Genomic DNA, 16,297 nt, shown 5'->3' with positions numbered 1-16,297 from the left:
TCATAAAAGCAGTGGGACTCTGTCTGTGAATGGAGATTGTAGTTACATATTATATAAATATGTAAATATGATATAAATATGTATATATACTTTCACAGTATCATGTTAGACCCGCTCGACATCCATTGCTTTCCTCCTCTCCAAGGTTCTCATAGTCATCATTGTCACCGACGTCCCACTGGGTGTGAGTTTTCTTTGCCCTTATGTGGGCCTACCGAGGATGTGGTAGTGGTTTGTGCAGCCCTTTGAGACACTAGTGATTTAGGGCTATATAAGTAAACATTGATTGATTGATTGATTGATATAAATATGTACATAAAATGTTATTATATTCCAACTACGCGTTCTTCTTGGTCATTTCCGCCGCAAGAATATAATAATAAAACATTTTTTTTTAAGTGAAATTGCCTCCCGTTCCTCGCGCCCCACCTGTCATGTCTCTATTCCCCACAGGTGGGGCCCGCCCCACACTTTGAGAAACGCTGCATTATGTAGCCTAAATAGCATGTTAGCATCAATTAGCTTGCAGTGACCAAATATGTCTGATTAGCACTCCACACAAGTCAATAACATCAACAAAACTCACCTTTGTGCATTCATGCACAACATTAAAAGTGTGGTGGACCAAATGAGACAGAAAAAGAAGTGGCATAAAACACGTCTTAGAAAGTCGGAGAAAGTTATACATGTAAACAAACTAGGGTGAGTTCAAGGACCGCCAAAAATTAGTAGGACAAAACGGCGCTCGCCAAATACTGGAATCAGTGAAGCATGTTTAATATAAACAGTGTGCTTTATAACAATTAGGTTTGTGTCATGTTTGTCCTCCTACAGAAACTATATTAAAACAATATATATTTTGTATTTTTTCCCCTTATCTTTTTCCATTTTTCATACATTTTTGAAAAAGCTCCAGAGAGCCACTAGGGCGGCGCTAAAGAGCCGCGGGTTGCCGACCCCCGACCTAACGTAACAGGTCATGACACCGAGTCTTCTTTTGTCACAAAAACATCCACCATGGTCTTTAAATAATACAATCTAACTAACACCTGTGGCTGTAGACAACCCCCAACTCTATTTGTATTTCCAATGAAGTCTACAAGGTGGTCCAAGTTGCTGCATTCAGCAGTTTTGTTTACGTCAAAATGCAAGTCAAAATATTTGTATTTTGCGCTAATCTGCCATTGGTGGGAAACTGGTGGGTGCTAAACTGGCCACGCCCTTATTTCCAGTGAACTCTTAGGCCAGTGTTTTTCAACCACTGTGCCGCGGCACATTAGTACAGTCTGGTGTGCCGTGGGAGATTATCGAGTTTCACCTATTTGGGTTAAAACCTCTTCCTGACCCTCTTCCTGGGAAACTGATCAAGGAGCTCTTTGTATTATTAGGTCCATCAGTGCTAAATATTATAAACTTATCACTTTCCTCTGGCACTGTTCCCCTAGCATTCAAAAAAGCGGTTATTCATCCTCTTCTTAAAAGACCTAACCTCGATCCTGACCTCATGGTAAACTACAGACCGGTGTCTCACCTTCCCTTTATTTCAAAAATCCTCGAAAAAATTGTTGCGGAGCAGTTAAATGAACACTTAGCGTCTAACAATCTATGTGAAACCTTTCAATCCGGTTTCAGGGCAAATCACTCGACGGAGACAGCCCTCGCAAAAATGACTAATGATCTATTGCTAACGATGGATTCTGATGCGTCATCTATGTTGCTGCTCCTCCATCTTAGCGCTGCTTTCGATACCGTCGATCATAATATTTTATTAGAACGTATCAAAACACGAATTGGTATGTCAGACTTAGCCCTGTCTTGGTTTAACTCTTATCTTACTGACAGGATGCAGTGTGTCTCCCATAACAATGTGACCTCGGACTGTTGTGGTTTGTGCAGCCCTTTGAGACACTAGTGATTTAGGGCTATATAAGTAAACATTGATTGATTGAAAAGTAGTTTTCGCAACGCAGTAATTATAGTCTGCAAATGATGTGTTGTAAAGTGTCTGTCGGAGTAGCCGTGTAATACTCTTCCATATCAGTAGGTGGCAGCAGGGAGCTAATTGTTTTGTAGATTTAGAGGCAGGGTGCAGGTAGAAAAGTGTTTAATGCTTAAACCCAAAAATAAACAAAAGGTGAGTGGCCCTAAGAAAAGGCATTGAAGCTTAGGGAAGGCTATGTAGAACCAAACTAAAACTGAACAGGCTGCAAAGTAAACAAAAACAGAATGCTGGACGACAGCAAAGACGGCGTCCACAAAGTACATCCGAACATGACGTGACAATCAACAATGTCCCCACAAAGAAGGATAAAAACAACTGAAATATTCTTGATTGCTAAAACAAAGTAGATGCGCGAAATATCGCTCAAGGAAGACATGAAACTGCTACAGGAAATTACCAACAAAAGAGAAAAAGCCACCAAAATAGGAGTGCAGGACAAGAAGTAAAAGACTACACACAGGAAAACGGCACAAAAGTTCAAATGCATCAGGGTGTGATGTGACAGGTGGTGACAGTACACCTACTTTGAGACAAGAGCTATAGTCCTGCATGCTTGCTTATGCTTTAAAGTCATATCCAACAATCGCCACAACCACTTTTTACTGTCAAGGCTGAGTTTAAGTTTTTAAATGTTTTCTACTACCGGTGTGCCTCCGCATTTTTTCAATGAAAAAATGGCTGAAAAAAGGATGAAAAACTGTCTTAGGCGACATCAATGCTGACTGAGCAGTTTGTTTCTGTTGCTGCTCATTTGTGGCTTACACCACACTTGTGAAAACATTAGCCTCCGGTCAAAGAAATCATGTTTTCTTTTGCATTCTTTCATTCGGACCAAATCATTATCCAAATTTAAGATGTTCTGCAACAATGACATTTCTAAAAAAAGCGTCTGACAGAATTCAACGCCCTGTTTAGTGGTTGTAAATGACTGAGCTATAATTAGAATCCTAATGAAGGGCCCGGCTGGGTTAATGAACTGATGGACAAAGTGTGTCCCCAGAGATCCAATTTTCAGCCTTGCCGTTTTTATTTGACCAGCCGCAGTCATTGTCGCTGTGCAACTGCGCCGAGAAACACAACACCCGAGCTGGTCTTTCTTCGGAACAACTCTGAGTAATTGTGTTGCGAAACAGCGCGTTGTTTCCGAGCTCAGTCATTGTTTACAGTTTCCGTCCTTCAAAAGGTAAGTAGTGTACAGTCCGGTGCCAAACCCCAGGAACTAAGTGAAATATGTTGCTGTGACCTGAATGGTGGCAATCAGGATACAACTGATAAAGATACACTTTCAATTCCAAATATGCCAACTAGCCCTAACATTAGCTCCAAAAAAATGGTAGTAATTATTAGGGATGCACCGATTAATCGGTAACCGAATATATTCGGCTGAATATGGCAAAAAAAGCCACATTCGGCATTCGGTGGAATGAGTTAAAAACAAGGCCGAATAGTGGCGTGTGACGCAATTTTTTGACGCGGTGACGTTGGGATATGTTGTGTACCTGTATAAGTGTATGAGGTTACAATGTTGTGTACCTGTATAAGTGTATGAGGTTACAATGTTGTGTACCTGTATAAGTGTATGAGGTTACAATGTTGTGTACCTGTATAAGTGTATGAGGTTACAATGTTGTGTACCTGTATAAGTGTATGAGGTTACAATGTTGTGTACCTGTATAAGTGTATGAGGTTACAATGTTGTGTACCTGTATAAGTGTATGAGGTTACAATGTTGTGTACCTGTATAAGTGTATGAGGTTACAATGTTGTGTACCTGTATAAGTGTATGAGGTTACAAGCACACACTTATTGAGATTTAGTGGGGCCTCTGTTTACATTATTAGCCTGTTGTGTAGGCTACCTGTATAAGTGTATGAGGTTACAATGTTGTGTACCTGTATAAGTGTATGAGGTTACAATGTTGTGTACCTGTATAAGTGTATGAGGTTACAATGTTGTGTACCTGTATAAGTGTATGAGGTTACATTGTTGTGTACCTGTATAAGTGTATGAGGTTACAATGTTGTGTACCTGTATAAGTGTATGAGGTTACAATGTTGTGTACCTGTATAAGTGTATGAGGTTACAATGTTGTGTAGGCTACCTGTATAAGTGTATGAGGTTACAAGCACACACTTATTGAGATTTAGTGGGGCCTCTGTTTACATTATTAGCATATCTACTGTGGCTAAGCAGACTTTTGCCAAAAGGACAATAATTCATGTGTTGTGGGTTTATCCACTTTAATGCACTTTATTTTTTTTTTGGAATGCATGTTTTGTTTGAAGGCCTAATATAAATGAAAAACTTTGTGCTTTTTTTTGAAAAGCAAAGGCTACTGGAATATTAAAAAAATGTCAATATTCAATAAAAAAATACTTTATTTGAAAAACACGTCTGAATATTTATTCTAGGCTATTTATGCAATACAAAAAAAATTGTGAAAAACTGCATTCGGTATTCGGCCAAGCGTTTAAATTTTATTCGGCTTCGGCCACAAATTTTCATTTCGGTGCATCCCTAGTAATTATTTTCAATGCCTGTCAAAATGATGACATGACCTTAAAATGATACCGGTCTTAATGAAAAATGTTATTATTGTTGGCCATTTGGCTAGCTTAGCCTAATACCTAGCAAGAACTAAACAACTTTGTTGAGGATCGTAAGAAACTCAGATTTTTTTCCTTTCAGGGCTATGTTTGATTTATTTATTTTTTTTACATTCTTTGTCTGAGTCACTATTGTATAAATAAAAAGTATATTCCCATGTACATGTTGTAAGGGGAGGCAGCATGGAGCGCTAATGACGAGAGGCGGGGCGGCCATCTTGGAGTGGTGATCCGCTCCACTCAGTGCATTTCATTAGTCAGGAGCAATGAACTGTCATTCATCTTACCTCACTCAATACCACTCTTTTTCACCTCCTTTTTTCTCATACGTGTAATTATGATGATGGACACATGTTTTATTATTCATAGTTTGCTTAACAGTAAAATAATATTCTTATATGCTTTAAGTGACCAGACCTCTGAGATCAAAACTGGGAATATAATCCCAGAGAAGTGTGAAAACGGTCAGCTATTTTTAAATTGAAGAAACAATATGATTAGGTTATATGTACATGTGTATATCCTACATAAACAACATTAGATATCTGTATATCTTATAGACTGTATGTTTATTCTGTCTTGATACTTTGTATTGATATTTTCTATTACATTCTTCCCTTTAATGAAAATGTTTACGGTGATTGTTTCATATGTATTTTTATGTACGTCGCTTAGGATAAAAGCGTCTGCCAAATACTTAAACAAACAGCTGAAAGTGTTTTTATCAGCTAAAACCACCAATCTGTTTCACTGGATTCAGAATAAAAGCAAATTCTGTCTTACCCAACAATGTTAGTATTTGAATATTGTTACTTGAAGACTTATTGCTGGTTACAATTATACTGTTAAGAAAGTATTGTCTTATACTTTGTCTAAAATGAGAATGCATCATAATCAGGGGCGGCTAGTGAATTTTGTTTTAGCTTTCATAATAATTGATTTCAACTTAATGTTATTCAATTATGACATTTTTAAATGTAATTAATTTCATTGACAAGCAATTCTATACAGGTCATACTCTTGTTTGCTAGCAGCTAAGATGTCAGTACTATTGAAGATCTTTGCTCCTTCTCAACTCTGTGCTGGTATTCTTTTCACAAAATACAACCAATAGTACGTTCATGTCTAATCTTACTCGTGCAAAGTAATCTCCTGATTCCTATTTTCAACAGTCTGCTCATTTGAGCAGGAAAATGCTGAACAGCATCTTTGTTTTCTACCTGTCAACTGTCACTTTAGCATCTTTGTTTTCTACCTGTCAACTGTCACTTTAGCATCTTAGTTTTCTACCTGTCAACTGTCAGGTTAGCATCTTTGTTTTTTACCTGTCAACTGTCACTTTAGCATCTTTGTTTTCTACCTGTCAACTGTCAGTTTAGCATCTTTGTTTACTGCCTGTCAACTGTCAGTTTAGCATCTTTGTTTTCTATGTGTCAATTGTCAGTTTAGCATATTTGTTTTCTACCTGTCAACTGTCAGTTTAGCATCTTTGTTTTCTACCTGTCAACTATCAGTTTAGGATGCTCATCACCACTTCAAGATGGCGGCCCAATTTCTCGCGTCGCAGCAGCCAATGCTGCGTCTACTTCTAACATGTCAGTGGGCAGCAAATTAGCAAACACGGGGGAACAAAAGTTGTTTCGCCTAAGTGATATTAGTTTTTTCCGAGTAAAGGAGATGTGTTGGATACTTTTCAAACATATTGGACGTCGTTGTAATCTCAGATGTGTGTGGCCTCTCTACGCTTGTTTACATTCTTCACTATTTTGTTCAGCAACATTCTCCCTTAAAGTCAATTCAAACAAGGTGTGGGCCGCCAAGTCGGCAACATTTAACCGCCGACATTTAACAACACGCGGCGAGACTTACCTGTCGTCGCGCGATGACGTCACGGAACTTCAGGTAAAAGCACTTCCTGTTATATTTTGCCGACTCATGCACACGCGCTAAACATACATCTCCCCGGTTAATATTTGTGTGGAACATTTAGAATGTTGTGCGCAATACCTTCATTTACAAATATGTCTGGACGATGTATTGACGTAAACAAACTCGCTCATTTATACCGGTTATAATATTACCCACAATGCACTTTTAGTTCCCGGATCATTCCCACAAGAATGTCTTTAAATGACGTCGCGTCAAATGTCGTCGATGGGGTGAAACTTCATCACCATGACTCAGCATTTGTTTGAATCTTACAAAAAAAAAGTTACACCGTCAACTTTGAGGAAAAGACCATTTCTATGCTAGCTTCCGCCTTCCTCTTACCTTCATGACTCGGCGGCGCCACGCTGCCAAACTGACGAGGAGGAGGACAATGTGGCTGCTGCAAGAAGACAAGAAGACCGAGATGTGCCTCCGCCTGTCCGCATGTCCTCACCGGACACAAGGACTCTTCTGGATCCAAACCTAGGAGCACTAGAACCCTGACCCTACTTCGTACACCAAGCCGAGCTGGGAGCAGACTGGTCTGGCAGGACTGGAACACAGCAGCCTGGGGGCGGGGCTTCGCCACTTAACCGCCTCTTAACCCTTTCACCGCCACTTAACCCTTTCACCGCCTCTTAACCCTTTCACGCCTCATGCAACACAGGTCATAACATTAGGTACAACATAACCCTTTCACTGTCTCATGCAACACAGGTCATAACATTAGGTACAACATAACCCTTTCACTGTCTCATGCAACACAGGTCATAACATTAGGTACAACATAACCCTTTCACTGCCTCATGCAACACACACAGGTCATAACATTAGGTACAACATAACCCTTTCACTGCCTCATGCAACACAGGTCATAACATTAGGTACAACATAACCCTTTCACTGCATCATGCAACACACACAGGTCATAACATTAGGTACAACATAACCCTTTCACTGCATCATGCAACACACACAGGTCATAACATTAGGTACAACATAACCCTTTCACTACCTCATGCAACACAGGTCATAACATTAGGTACAACATAACCCTTTCACTGCCTCATGTAACACAGGTCATAACATTAGGTACAACATAACCCTTTCACTGCCTCATGCAACACAGGTCATAACATTAGGTACAACATAACCCTTTCACTGCCTCATGCAACACACACTGGTCATAACATTAGGTACAACATAACCCTTTCACTGCTTCATGCAACACACACAGGTCATAACATTAGGTACAACATAACCCTTTCACTGCCTCATGCAACACAGGTCATAACATTAGGTACAACATAACCCTTTCACTGCCTCATGCAACACACACAGGTCATAACATTAGGTACAACATAACCCTTTCACTGCCTCATGCAACACACACTGGTCATAACATTAGGTACAACATAACCCTTTCACTGCTTCATGCAACACACACAGGTCATAACATTAGGTACAACATAACCCTTTCACTGCCTCATGCAACACACACAGGTCATAACATTAGGTACAACATAACCCTTTCACTGCCTCATGCAACACACACAGGTCATAACATTAGGTACAACATAACCCTTTCACTGCCTCATGCAACACACACAGGTCATAACATTAGGTACAACATAACCCTTTCACTGCCTCTGGTGCAGAGCTGGGCAAATACTTGGACTCGGGGGCCACATTGAGAGAAAAAAAATGTGTCTGGGGGGCCAAGCTGTATGTGTGTATAAATGATATGTACTGTAAAAAGCTGCTGTACAGTATGTGTGTTCGCCTCCCTTTTTTTCAGGAACACTAATACCAAAAGTCACAATGTCCCATAGAGTTCTAACAAAAACAGAATGGAATTTTACAGTTTTTCTACTTAATGGGACACCCAAAATGTACATGAAAATAAAGAAAGCGAGATTTTGTTGTTATACTTATTAGCTATTGTGCTCAAGCTGCATTATTTCTATCTGTGCAAGGACGAAACTTCTTGTCTAAGGGGTGGCCTCAGCCGCAGATGTTATCTTTGTTTTAGCCCGCTAACAGCCAAGGACTTAAAGAACCTCAACGACGATAAGACGACAGCACTCAGACGAAGCAGAAACAGGGAAATCACAAGGCCCGGCACATTCCGTCACATATTGTGCATACTGGACCTGCTTTGCATAATATATGTGACCACTCCTTTTAGAGGCCGCATCAGTGATGTTGACTGTGGAACTCCTGAATAAATAGAGGGACACGGGAGCTGAACCTTAGAGCGTCGCGCGAGACTGTGACTAAGTGTGCAGCTCCACGCGTTCTCCTCATGAGCTAAATTGGTTCCTCGCTTCTTGTCTGATTAATAGATGTCATCAGTGTTTGAAGCTGACAGATTGACAATATTAACTATGAACAATAAAAGACTGAATATTAACAACATATTTGACTTGTCAGAGCAGCTCCTCCATAGTTGTGTATATTTTACAGTCAAGTAGGACACAACAAAAATGCAACAAAAAGGAAAATATGAATGCAAAAAACCCCACCTACAATATGATATATTGTCACATAAAAATCTGTTCCTGACACATGTGTTTGGGGCTGGCTGAGCTGTAAACAAGCCCCGCCCACTCTGCTCTGTGCCTGGTCTGAGCTGCTGTGACCTAGATCAATGGTCCCCAACCTTTTTGTAGCTGCGGACCGGTCAATGCTTGATCATTTGTCCCGCGGCCCGGCGGTTGGGGGGGATTATTTATTTATTTTTTGTCATGAAAAAGTTTTTTTGGGGGGGGGGGGGGGGGTGTGCACTAATTGTAAGTGTATCTCGTGTTTTTTTATGCTGATTTAATAATTAAAAAAATAATAATAATAATAAAAAATTCTTCTAAGGCCCAGTACCAATCGAGCCGCGGCCCAGTAATTTTTTTTATTTTTATTTTGTCATGAAAAATGTTTTTTGGGGGGGTTGGTGCACTAATTGTAAGTGTATCTTGTTTTTTTTATGTTGATTTAATTAAAAAAAAAATTATTAAAAATTTAATCGAGCCGCGGCCTGGTTATTTAAAAAAAAAAAAATTTTGTCATGAAAAATGTTTTTTTTGGGGGTTGGTGCACTAATTGTAAGTGTATCATGTGTTTTTTATGTTGATTTAATTAAAAAAATAATATTAATTATTAAAAATTTAATCGAGGTTGCAGGTTTAATCGAGGTTATTTAAAAAAAAAATTTTTTGTCATGAAAAAGTTTTTTTTTTTTGAGTTGGTTCACTAATCGTAAGTGTATTTTGTGTTTTTATGTTGATTTAATAAAAATAAATAAATAAACTAATTAATAAAAAATTCTTCTGCGGCCCGGTACCAATCGAGCCACGGCCCAGTTAATTATTTATTTGTCATGAAAAAAGGTTTTGGGGGGTTGTGCACTAATTGTAAGTGTATCTTGTGTGTTTTTTTGTGTTGATTTAATAATTAAGAATAAATAAATAATTAATAAAAAGTTATTCTGCAGCCCGGTACCAATCGAGCCACGGCCCATTTATTTTATTTTTTTTTTGTAATTAAAAAGGGCTTTTTTGGGGGTTGGTGCACTAATTGTAAGTGTATCTTATGTTTTTTTTAATGTTGATTTGATAAAAATAAAAAAAATAATTAAAAATTCTTCTTCGGCCCGGTACCAATCGAGCTGCGGCCCAGTTATTTATTTATTTATTTTTTGTCATGAAAAAGTTTTTTTTGGGGGGGGTTGGTGCACTATTTGTAAGTGTATCTTGTGTTTTTTATGTTGATTTAATAATTTAAAAAAATAAATAAATAAAAAATTATTCTGCGGCCCGGTACCAATCGAGGCCTGTGGTTGGGGACCACTGACCTAGATGACCTCATAACTCCTAGAACACTCAAAAGTGCAGATTTCACCCATTGGAATGCTGTCTATAGTTGAAGACTTAAAAGCATCATAATGGTGACTACACTTTGGATGTTAAAGGTCTAAAAAAGGACTTAAAAACATCACTACACTTTGGATGTTAAAGGTCTAAAAAAGGACTTAATAACATCACTGCACATCATAATGGTGACTACACTTTGGATGTTAAAGGTCTAAAAAAGGACTTAAAAACATCACTGCACATCATAATGGTGACTACACTTTGGATGTTAAAGGTCTAAAAAAGGACTTAAAAACATCACTGCACATCATAATGGTGACTACACTTTGGATGTTAAAGGTCTAAAAAAGGACTTAAAAACATCACTGCACATCATAATGGTGACTACACTTTGGATGTTAAAGGTCTAAAAAAGGACTTAAAAACATCACTGCACATCATAATGGTGACTACACTTTGGATGTTAAAGGTCTAAAAAAGGACTTAAAAACATCACTGCACATCATAATGGTGACTACACTTTGGATGTTAAAGGTCTAAAAAAGGACTTAAAAACATCACTGCACATCATAATGGTGACTACACTTTGGATGTTAAAGGTCTAAAAAAGGACTTAAAAACATCACTGCACATCATAATGGTGACTACACTTTGGATGTTAAAGGTCTAAAAAAGGACTTAATAACATCACTGCACATCATAATGGTGACTACACTTAGGATGTTAAAGGTCTAAAAAAGGACTTAAAAACATCACTGCACATCATAATGGTGACTACACTTTGGATGTTAAAGGTCTAAAAAAGGACTTAAAAACATCACTGCACATCATAATGGTGACTACACTTTGGATGTTAAAGGTCTAAAAAAGGACTTAAAAACATCACTGCACATCATAATGGTGACTACACTTTGGATGTTAAAGGTCTAAAAAAGGACTTAAAAACATCACTGCACATCATAATGGTGACTACACTTTGGGCCCTATTTTGGCCAGGTCTGCTTTAGGATCTTGATACTGTGCAGACAAAAATGAAGTACATATTATAGCCTGTGTTTGGGTGATTATTGAGAATAATGACAATGATCATAAAGCAACAAAGTGAATGGGGGGTGACTTTAGAAAAAAAAAATAGAAGGCAATTCCTAATTCCAGGTGGGACTCATGCTGCATTTCTCCTATGCAAATAAACAAAGTGTTCCCCAAAATATTACGGCTGTAATGTTTTCCACGGAGCAGGGATTTGTCCCACAAAGGAGTTGTGGCTGATAAAGCCTCATTTCCTTTCTGGGCCAAACCATCACAGGGCCATGACTTATTTATCCTGACTAATGGCACGTTGAGGAAGTCACGTCCTTCTGCATCATGCAGGGCCGCACAATATACTCAGCCCGCCGCTGCGGGGGGGGGGTCTCCTCTCCGCAAGCTGCCTTGGAAGATTCCGAGAGAGGTCCAAGCGAGGGAGGGAGCGGCACGTCTGGGCGGCTGAGCAGGATATACAGGAAATACCAGCAGCACCTTGACAAAACAAAGTCACCAAGTGTTGCAAATGTCAACAGCGTGGAGGGGATGAGGACATTTTGGAGAAACACCACCTTTTCTAGTTGGGACACAACAATATAGCTGTGTTATTTTAGTGTTGCTGTGGCACCTTGACTCCCACCGACGGGTCAGGTGAATGCAGGAGTTGTGTGTGTGCTTCACAGCTCTGACACGCCCGCCATCCTCCATCTGGCCCGCCGTCTTTATTCCTGCTGAAAACACACGCCTGAACATTCTTTCTTCCCCAACAAAAGGCCTGCTGGGGTCAGTGCGGAGAAAAGAGGGTGTGCAGACTAAAGGGGGAGGGGAAAGTGTGTAAAGCACTTACAAACACGGGCAAGTTTAGCCTTTTTTTTTTTTAATACGTCATTTTTGTGGTTAAAACCCTACTGAAAGCCACTAGTACTGATAGTTTATATATCAATGATGAAATATTAACATTGCAACACATGCCAATACGGCCTTTTTAGTTTACTAAATTGCAATTTTAAATTTCGCGCCAAAGTATCCTCCTGAAAAATCACGCATTGCAGAGGACATTTTGTTCCAGCATCGTTCCCCGCTATACGTCGTCTGTTTTCCTCGCATAATTCCACAGTATTCTGGACATCTGTGTTGCTGAATCTTTTGCAATTTGTTCAATGAATAATGGAGACATCAAAGAAGAAAGCTGTAGGTGGGGAGCGGTGTATCGCGGCCCGCCTTTAGCAACACAAACACAGCCGGTGTTTCCTTGTTTACATTCCCAAAAAGATGACGGTGAAGCTTTACTATGGAACAGAGCGGTCAAGCGAACACGGTTGGATTGGACCACACACACAAAGTACAGTGTATTATGTAGCGATCATTTCGAAAGACCGTGTTTCGAAGAGGGTCCCTTGCGAAGGGCAGAGATGGGCATCGCCACCACCCGTCGACTGGTGCTGAAGAAAGGTGCGGGGCCGACCTTCAGGTTGTACAGGTATGACCATATAATCTCACTAAAACACTAGTAACACAATAAGCAGATAAGGGATTTTCCAGAATTATCCTAGTGAATGTGTCTAATAACATCTGACTCGCTCCCACTGCAGTCCTTTTTTTTTCTCCAGTCCTTCACTCTCACTTTCCTCATCCACGAATCTTTCATCTTCACTCAAATTAATGAGGAAATTGTCGCTTTCTCGGTCCGAATCGCTCTTGATGCACGTGGCCATGATTATAAACAATGTTCAGATGTGAGGAGCTCCACAACCCGTGACGTCACGCACACATCGTCTGCTACTTCCGGTACAGGCAAGGCTTTTTTATTAGCACCGAAAGTTGCCAACTTTATCGTGGATGTTCTCTATTAAATCCTTTCAGCAAAAATATGGCAATATCACAAAATGATGAAGTATGACACATAGAACGGACCTGCTATCCCCGTCTGAATAAGAACATCTCATTTCAGTAGGCCTTTAAGCTTAAAGAGGACTTGCTATGCAAAACCAACTTTTGTTTGCCTTTTTTGGTGTATTTGGGATCTGCACAAATCCCCAAAAACAATCAAATAATAATAATAATGATCATACTACTAATAAAAACAATACAATTAAAATGAATGAAAGTAATAATAATTGAATTCATAATGATGACGATGTTACTATTAGTAATACAAATAATAATAACCATACAAAAATAATGAAAAAAATAACAATTTAAACTAATAACAACAAGGATGTAGCTGCATTTGAAGTGTTACACATTGGAGCGAGGCAAATGGCCAGAGGCCTGAAAACACCGTCAGGAGGAAGACTCCCCGCATGGATGATGTGACAAGCATCCTACAGACCGCCCCATGCACAGCACGACTCCTCAAGCGTTTCGACAAACTGACCACCTGGGCGAGAATGAAGATAAAGCCCGCTAAGTCCAGGAGCCTGTCAATCAGGAAGGGTGTGAGAGATGACAGGACAGTCTTCACAGCAGGAGGTGAGAAGATTCCACTCCTGGCAGAGCAGCCCATCCGAAGCCTCGGGAGGGAATATACAGCAGAGCTCTCGGACAGGCAGATGGGGAGGGTGGTCCAGAAACAACTAAAAGAGGGGCTCGTAAGGATCGACGGGAGCCAACTTCCTGGGAAGCTGAAGGTTTGGTGTTACCACTTCACACTTTTCCACCGCGTGATGTGGCCGCTGAAAGTAGCTGAAATTCCATCTTCTCAGGCCAGCAAGATGGACGGCACCGCCAACGGTTATATCAGGAAGTGGCTGGGCCTCCCCCGCTGTTTCTCGGACACAGGTCTTTTTGGCAAGAACATTCTGCAACTTCCTCTAAAGTCCATCAATCTGGGTTACAGGCAGGAGAAGACTCGCCTTGTACACAAAAAAAGTCTGCGGGCTATAGAGCGTTTTCCGTTCGGGCTCCAGTACTCTGGAATGCCCTCCCGGTAACAGTTCGAGATGCTACCTCAGTAGAAGCATTTAAGTCTCATCTTAAAACTCATCTGTATACTCTAGCCTTTAAATAGACCTCCTTTTTAGACCAGTTGATCTGCCGCTTCTTTTCTTTCTCCTATGTCCCCCCCTCCCTTGTGGAGGGGGTCCGGTCCGATGACCATGGATGAAGTACTGACTGTCCAGAGTCGAGACCCAGGATGGACCGCTCGCCTGTATCGGTTGGGGACATCTCTACGCTGCTGATCCGCTTGAGATGGTTTCCTGTGGACGGGACTTTCACTGCTGTCTTGGAGCCACTATGGATTGAACTTTCACAGTATCATGTTAGACCCGCTCGACATCCATTGCTTTCGGTCCCCTAGAGGGGGGGGGTTGCCCACATCTGAGGTCCTCTCCAAGGTTTCTCATAGTCAGCATTGTCGCTGGCGTCCCACTGAATGTGAATTCTCCCTGCCCACTGGGTGTGAGTTTTCCTTGCCCTTTTGTGGGTTCTTCCGAGGATGTTGTAGTCGTAATGATTTGTGCAGTCCTTTGAGACATTTGTGATTTGGGGCTATATAAATAAACATTGATTGATTGATTGATACTGGAGATGAGGGAATCAAGAGACGAAGCTGTGAAGAGTGCAGCGGTGACTGTCCGCACTGGACGAAAGTGGACCAAGCTGTCTCGAGGCTGAAATACAAGGAGATCCTGATAAGAGTCCAAGACAGCCGGGCAGGACTGGGATGGGGGAAACCAGTCCAGTTCTGGTCCAAAGCCATGAGACAGCAGAGGAAGGCCATGGTGGTGGAAGAGGTCACACAAGTGGCACAAGACCAAGGCCGTATCCCAGGGAAAACAGGGGCCATGGACTCGCTGGGAGGATACCATTCAAAGAGTCATAACCTGGGCCGACATCTGGCGAACTCCTCAATCGTGAGGGCAGCGTATGACACCCTGCCATGCTCTCGAAACCTCGCCCAGTGGTTCGGAAGCGATAGCAAGTGCTCCCTGTGCAGCAAAGACAATGCAGGACTCAAGCACATCCTTTCAGGTTGCAACGTCGCGCTGACGCAGGGGCGACACAATCAGGTGCTGAGGAAGTGGGCAGAGCTGTTAGAGAGATGCAGAGTCGGGGCAAACAACGCCACAGATCCCCATCGGCCAAACATCACTTTTATCAAACCAGGTGAGGTAGGACAGAAGACAGAGAAGGGAAGATCATCACTTCTGCTTACCCCTGGTAAGGATTGGGAGATGCGCGTAGACCTGGACAAGCAGCTAGTCTTCCCAACGGAGGTAATACAGACAACGCTAAGACCAGACGTTGTGATGTGGTCCTCAGCTGCTAAGAAAGTCCTCATCATTGAACTAACCGTGCCATGGGAGGAGGGAATACCAGTAGCACATGAGTTCAAAAGGTCAAAGTACAGCGACCTAGCAGAGGACTGCAAGGGGGGGGGGCTGGTCTGCGTCCATTCACCCCGTGGAGATTGGATGCAGGGTCTTCGTAGGAGGTTCTGCAACCCGGCTCCTGCGTGTGGCGGGGATGACCGGTTCCAGCCTGAGGAGGGCCATCAAGGAGTTGGCAGAGGAGGCAGAGAAGGCAAGTTTCTGGATGTGGCTAAGAAGGAGGGACAACACTTGGGGCTCAACACCCCAGTGAGGTCAGTTGCAGGGAGACGTCCCCGCGTAGCCACCGCCAGGTGTCCTGGCTTGGGGGCGAAACATCAGTGAACGGTGGCACCAGCTGACGACCCTGCAGCTGACCTCGAAGTGCACTGGAGGAGGTGCGACAGGCAGAGATGCCGAGCAGTTAGGTCTGTACCTATTAAAAAAAGGATAATAAGAATTAAATTACAGATAATAATAATAGCAGTGATAGTAGTGAAGTGAAGTGAATTATATTTATATAGTTCTTTTCTCAAGTGACTCAAAGCGCTTTACATA

The 16,297-nt window shown here is 41.4% G+C and overlaps 2 protein-coding genes across 8 annotated transcripts in view; both read right to left on the bottom strand.

Moving 5' to 3' along the window:
• The window catches only part of epn3a (epsin 3a), a 51,082-nt gene extending 43,969 nt beyond the window's left edge, over positions 1 to 7,113 (bottom strand). For 3 of the 6 annotated variants that reach the window (XM_061884665.1, XM_061884668.1, XM_061884667.1), the window contains exon 1: positions 6,880 to 7,112. The gene's annotated coding sequence lies outside the window, so the exon portion shown is untranslated. Of the gene's footprint in view, positions 1 to 6,879 lie in introns of all 6 variants that reach the window. The other 3 variants (XM_061884666.1, XM_061884669.1, XM_061884670.1) reach the window with 2 other exon arrangements.
• An 8,691-nt stretch (positions 7,114 to 15,804) lies between these two features.
• rsad1 (radical S-adenosyl methionine domain containing 1) overlaps positions 15,805 to 16,297 on the bottom strand; it is a 42,250-nt gene continuing 41,757 nt past the window's right edge. The window contains exon 10 of one of the 2 annotated variants that reach the window (XM_061884658.1): positions 15,805 to 16,175. In XM_061884658.1, the coding sequence (XP_061740642.1) occupies positions 16,016 to 16,175 (160 nt within the window). In that variant the 3' untranslated portion in view covers positions 15,805 to 16,015. The remainder of the gene's footprint in view (positions 16,176 to 16,297) is intronic. The other variant, XM_061884657.1, reaches the window with a different exon arrangement.

This window comes from Nerophis ophidion, linkage group LG23, assembly GCF_033978795.1.
Source record: "Nerophis ophidion isolate RoL-2023_Sa linkage group LG23, RoL_Noph_v1.0, whole genome shotgun sequence".
Taxonomy (NCBI): Eukaryota; Metazoa; Chordata; class Actinopteri; order Syngnathiformes; family Syngnathidae; genus Nerophis; species Nerophis ophidion.
Note: the sequence above shows the minus strand (reverse complement) of the source record. Positions and strands in the feature narration are given on the sequence as shown.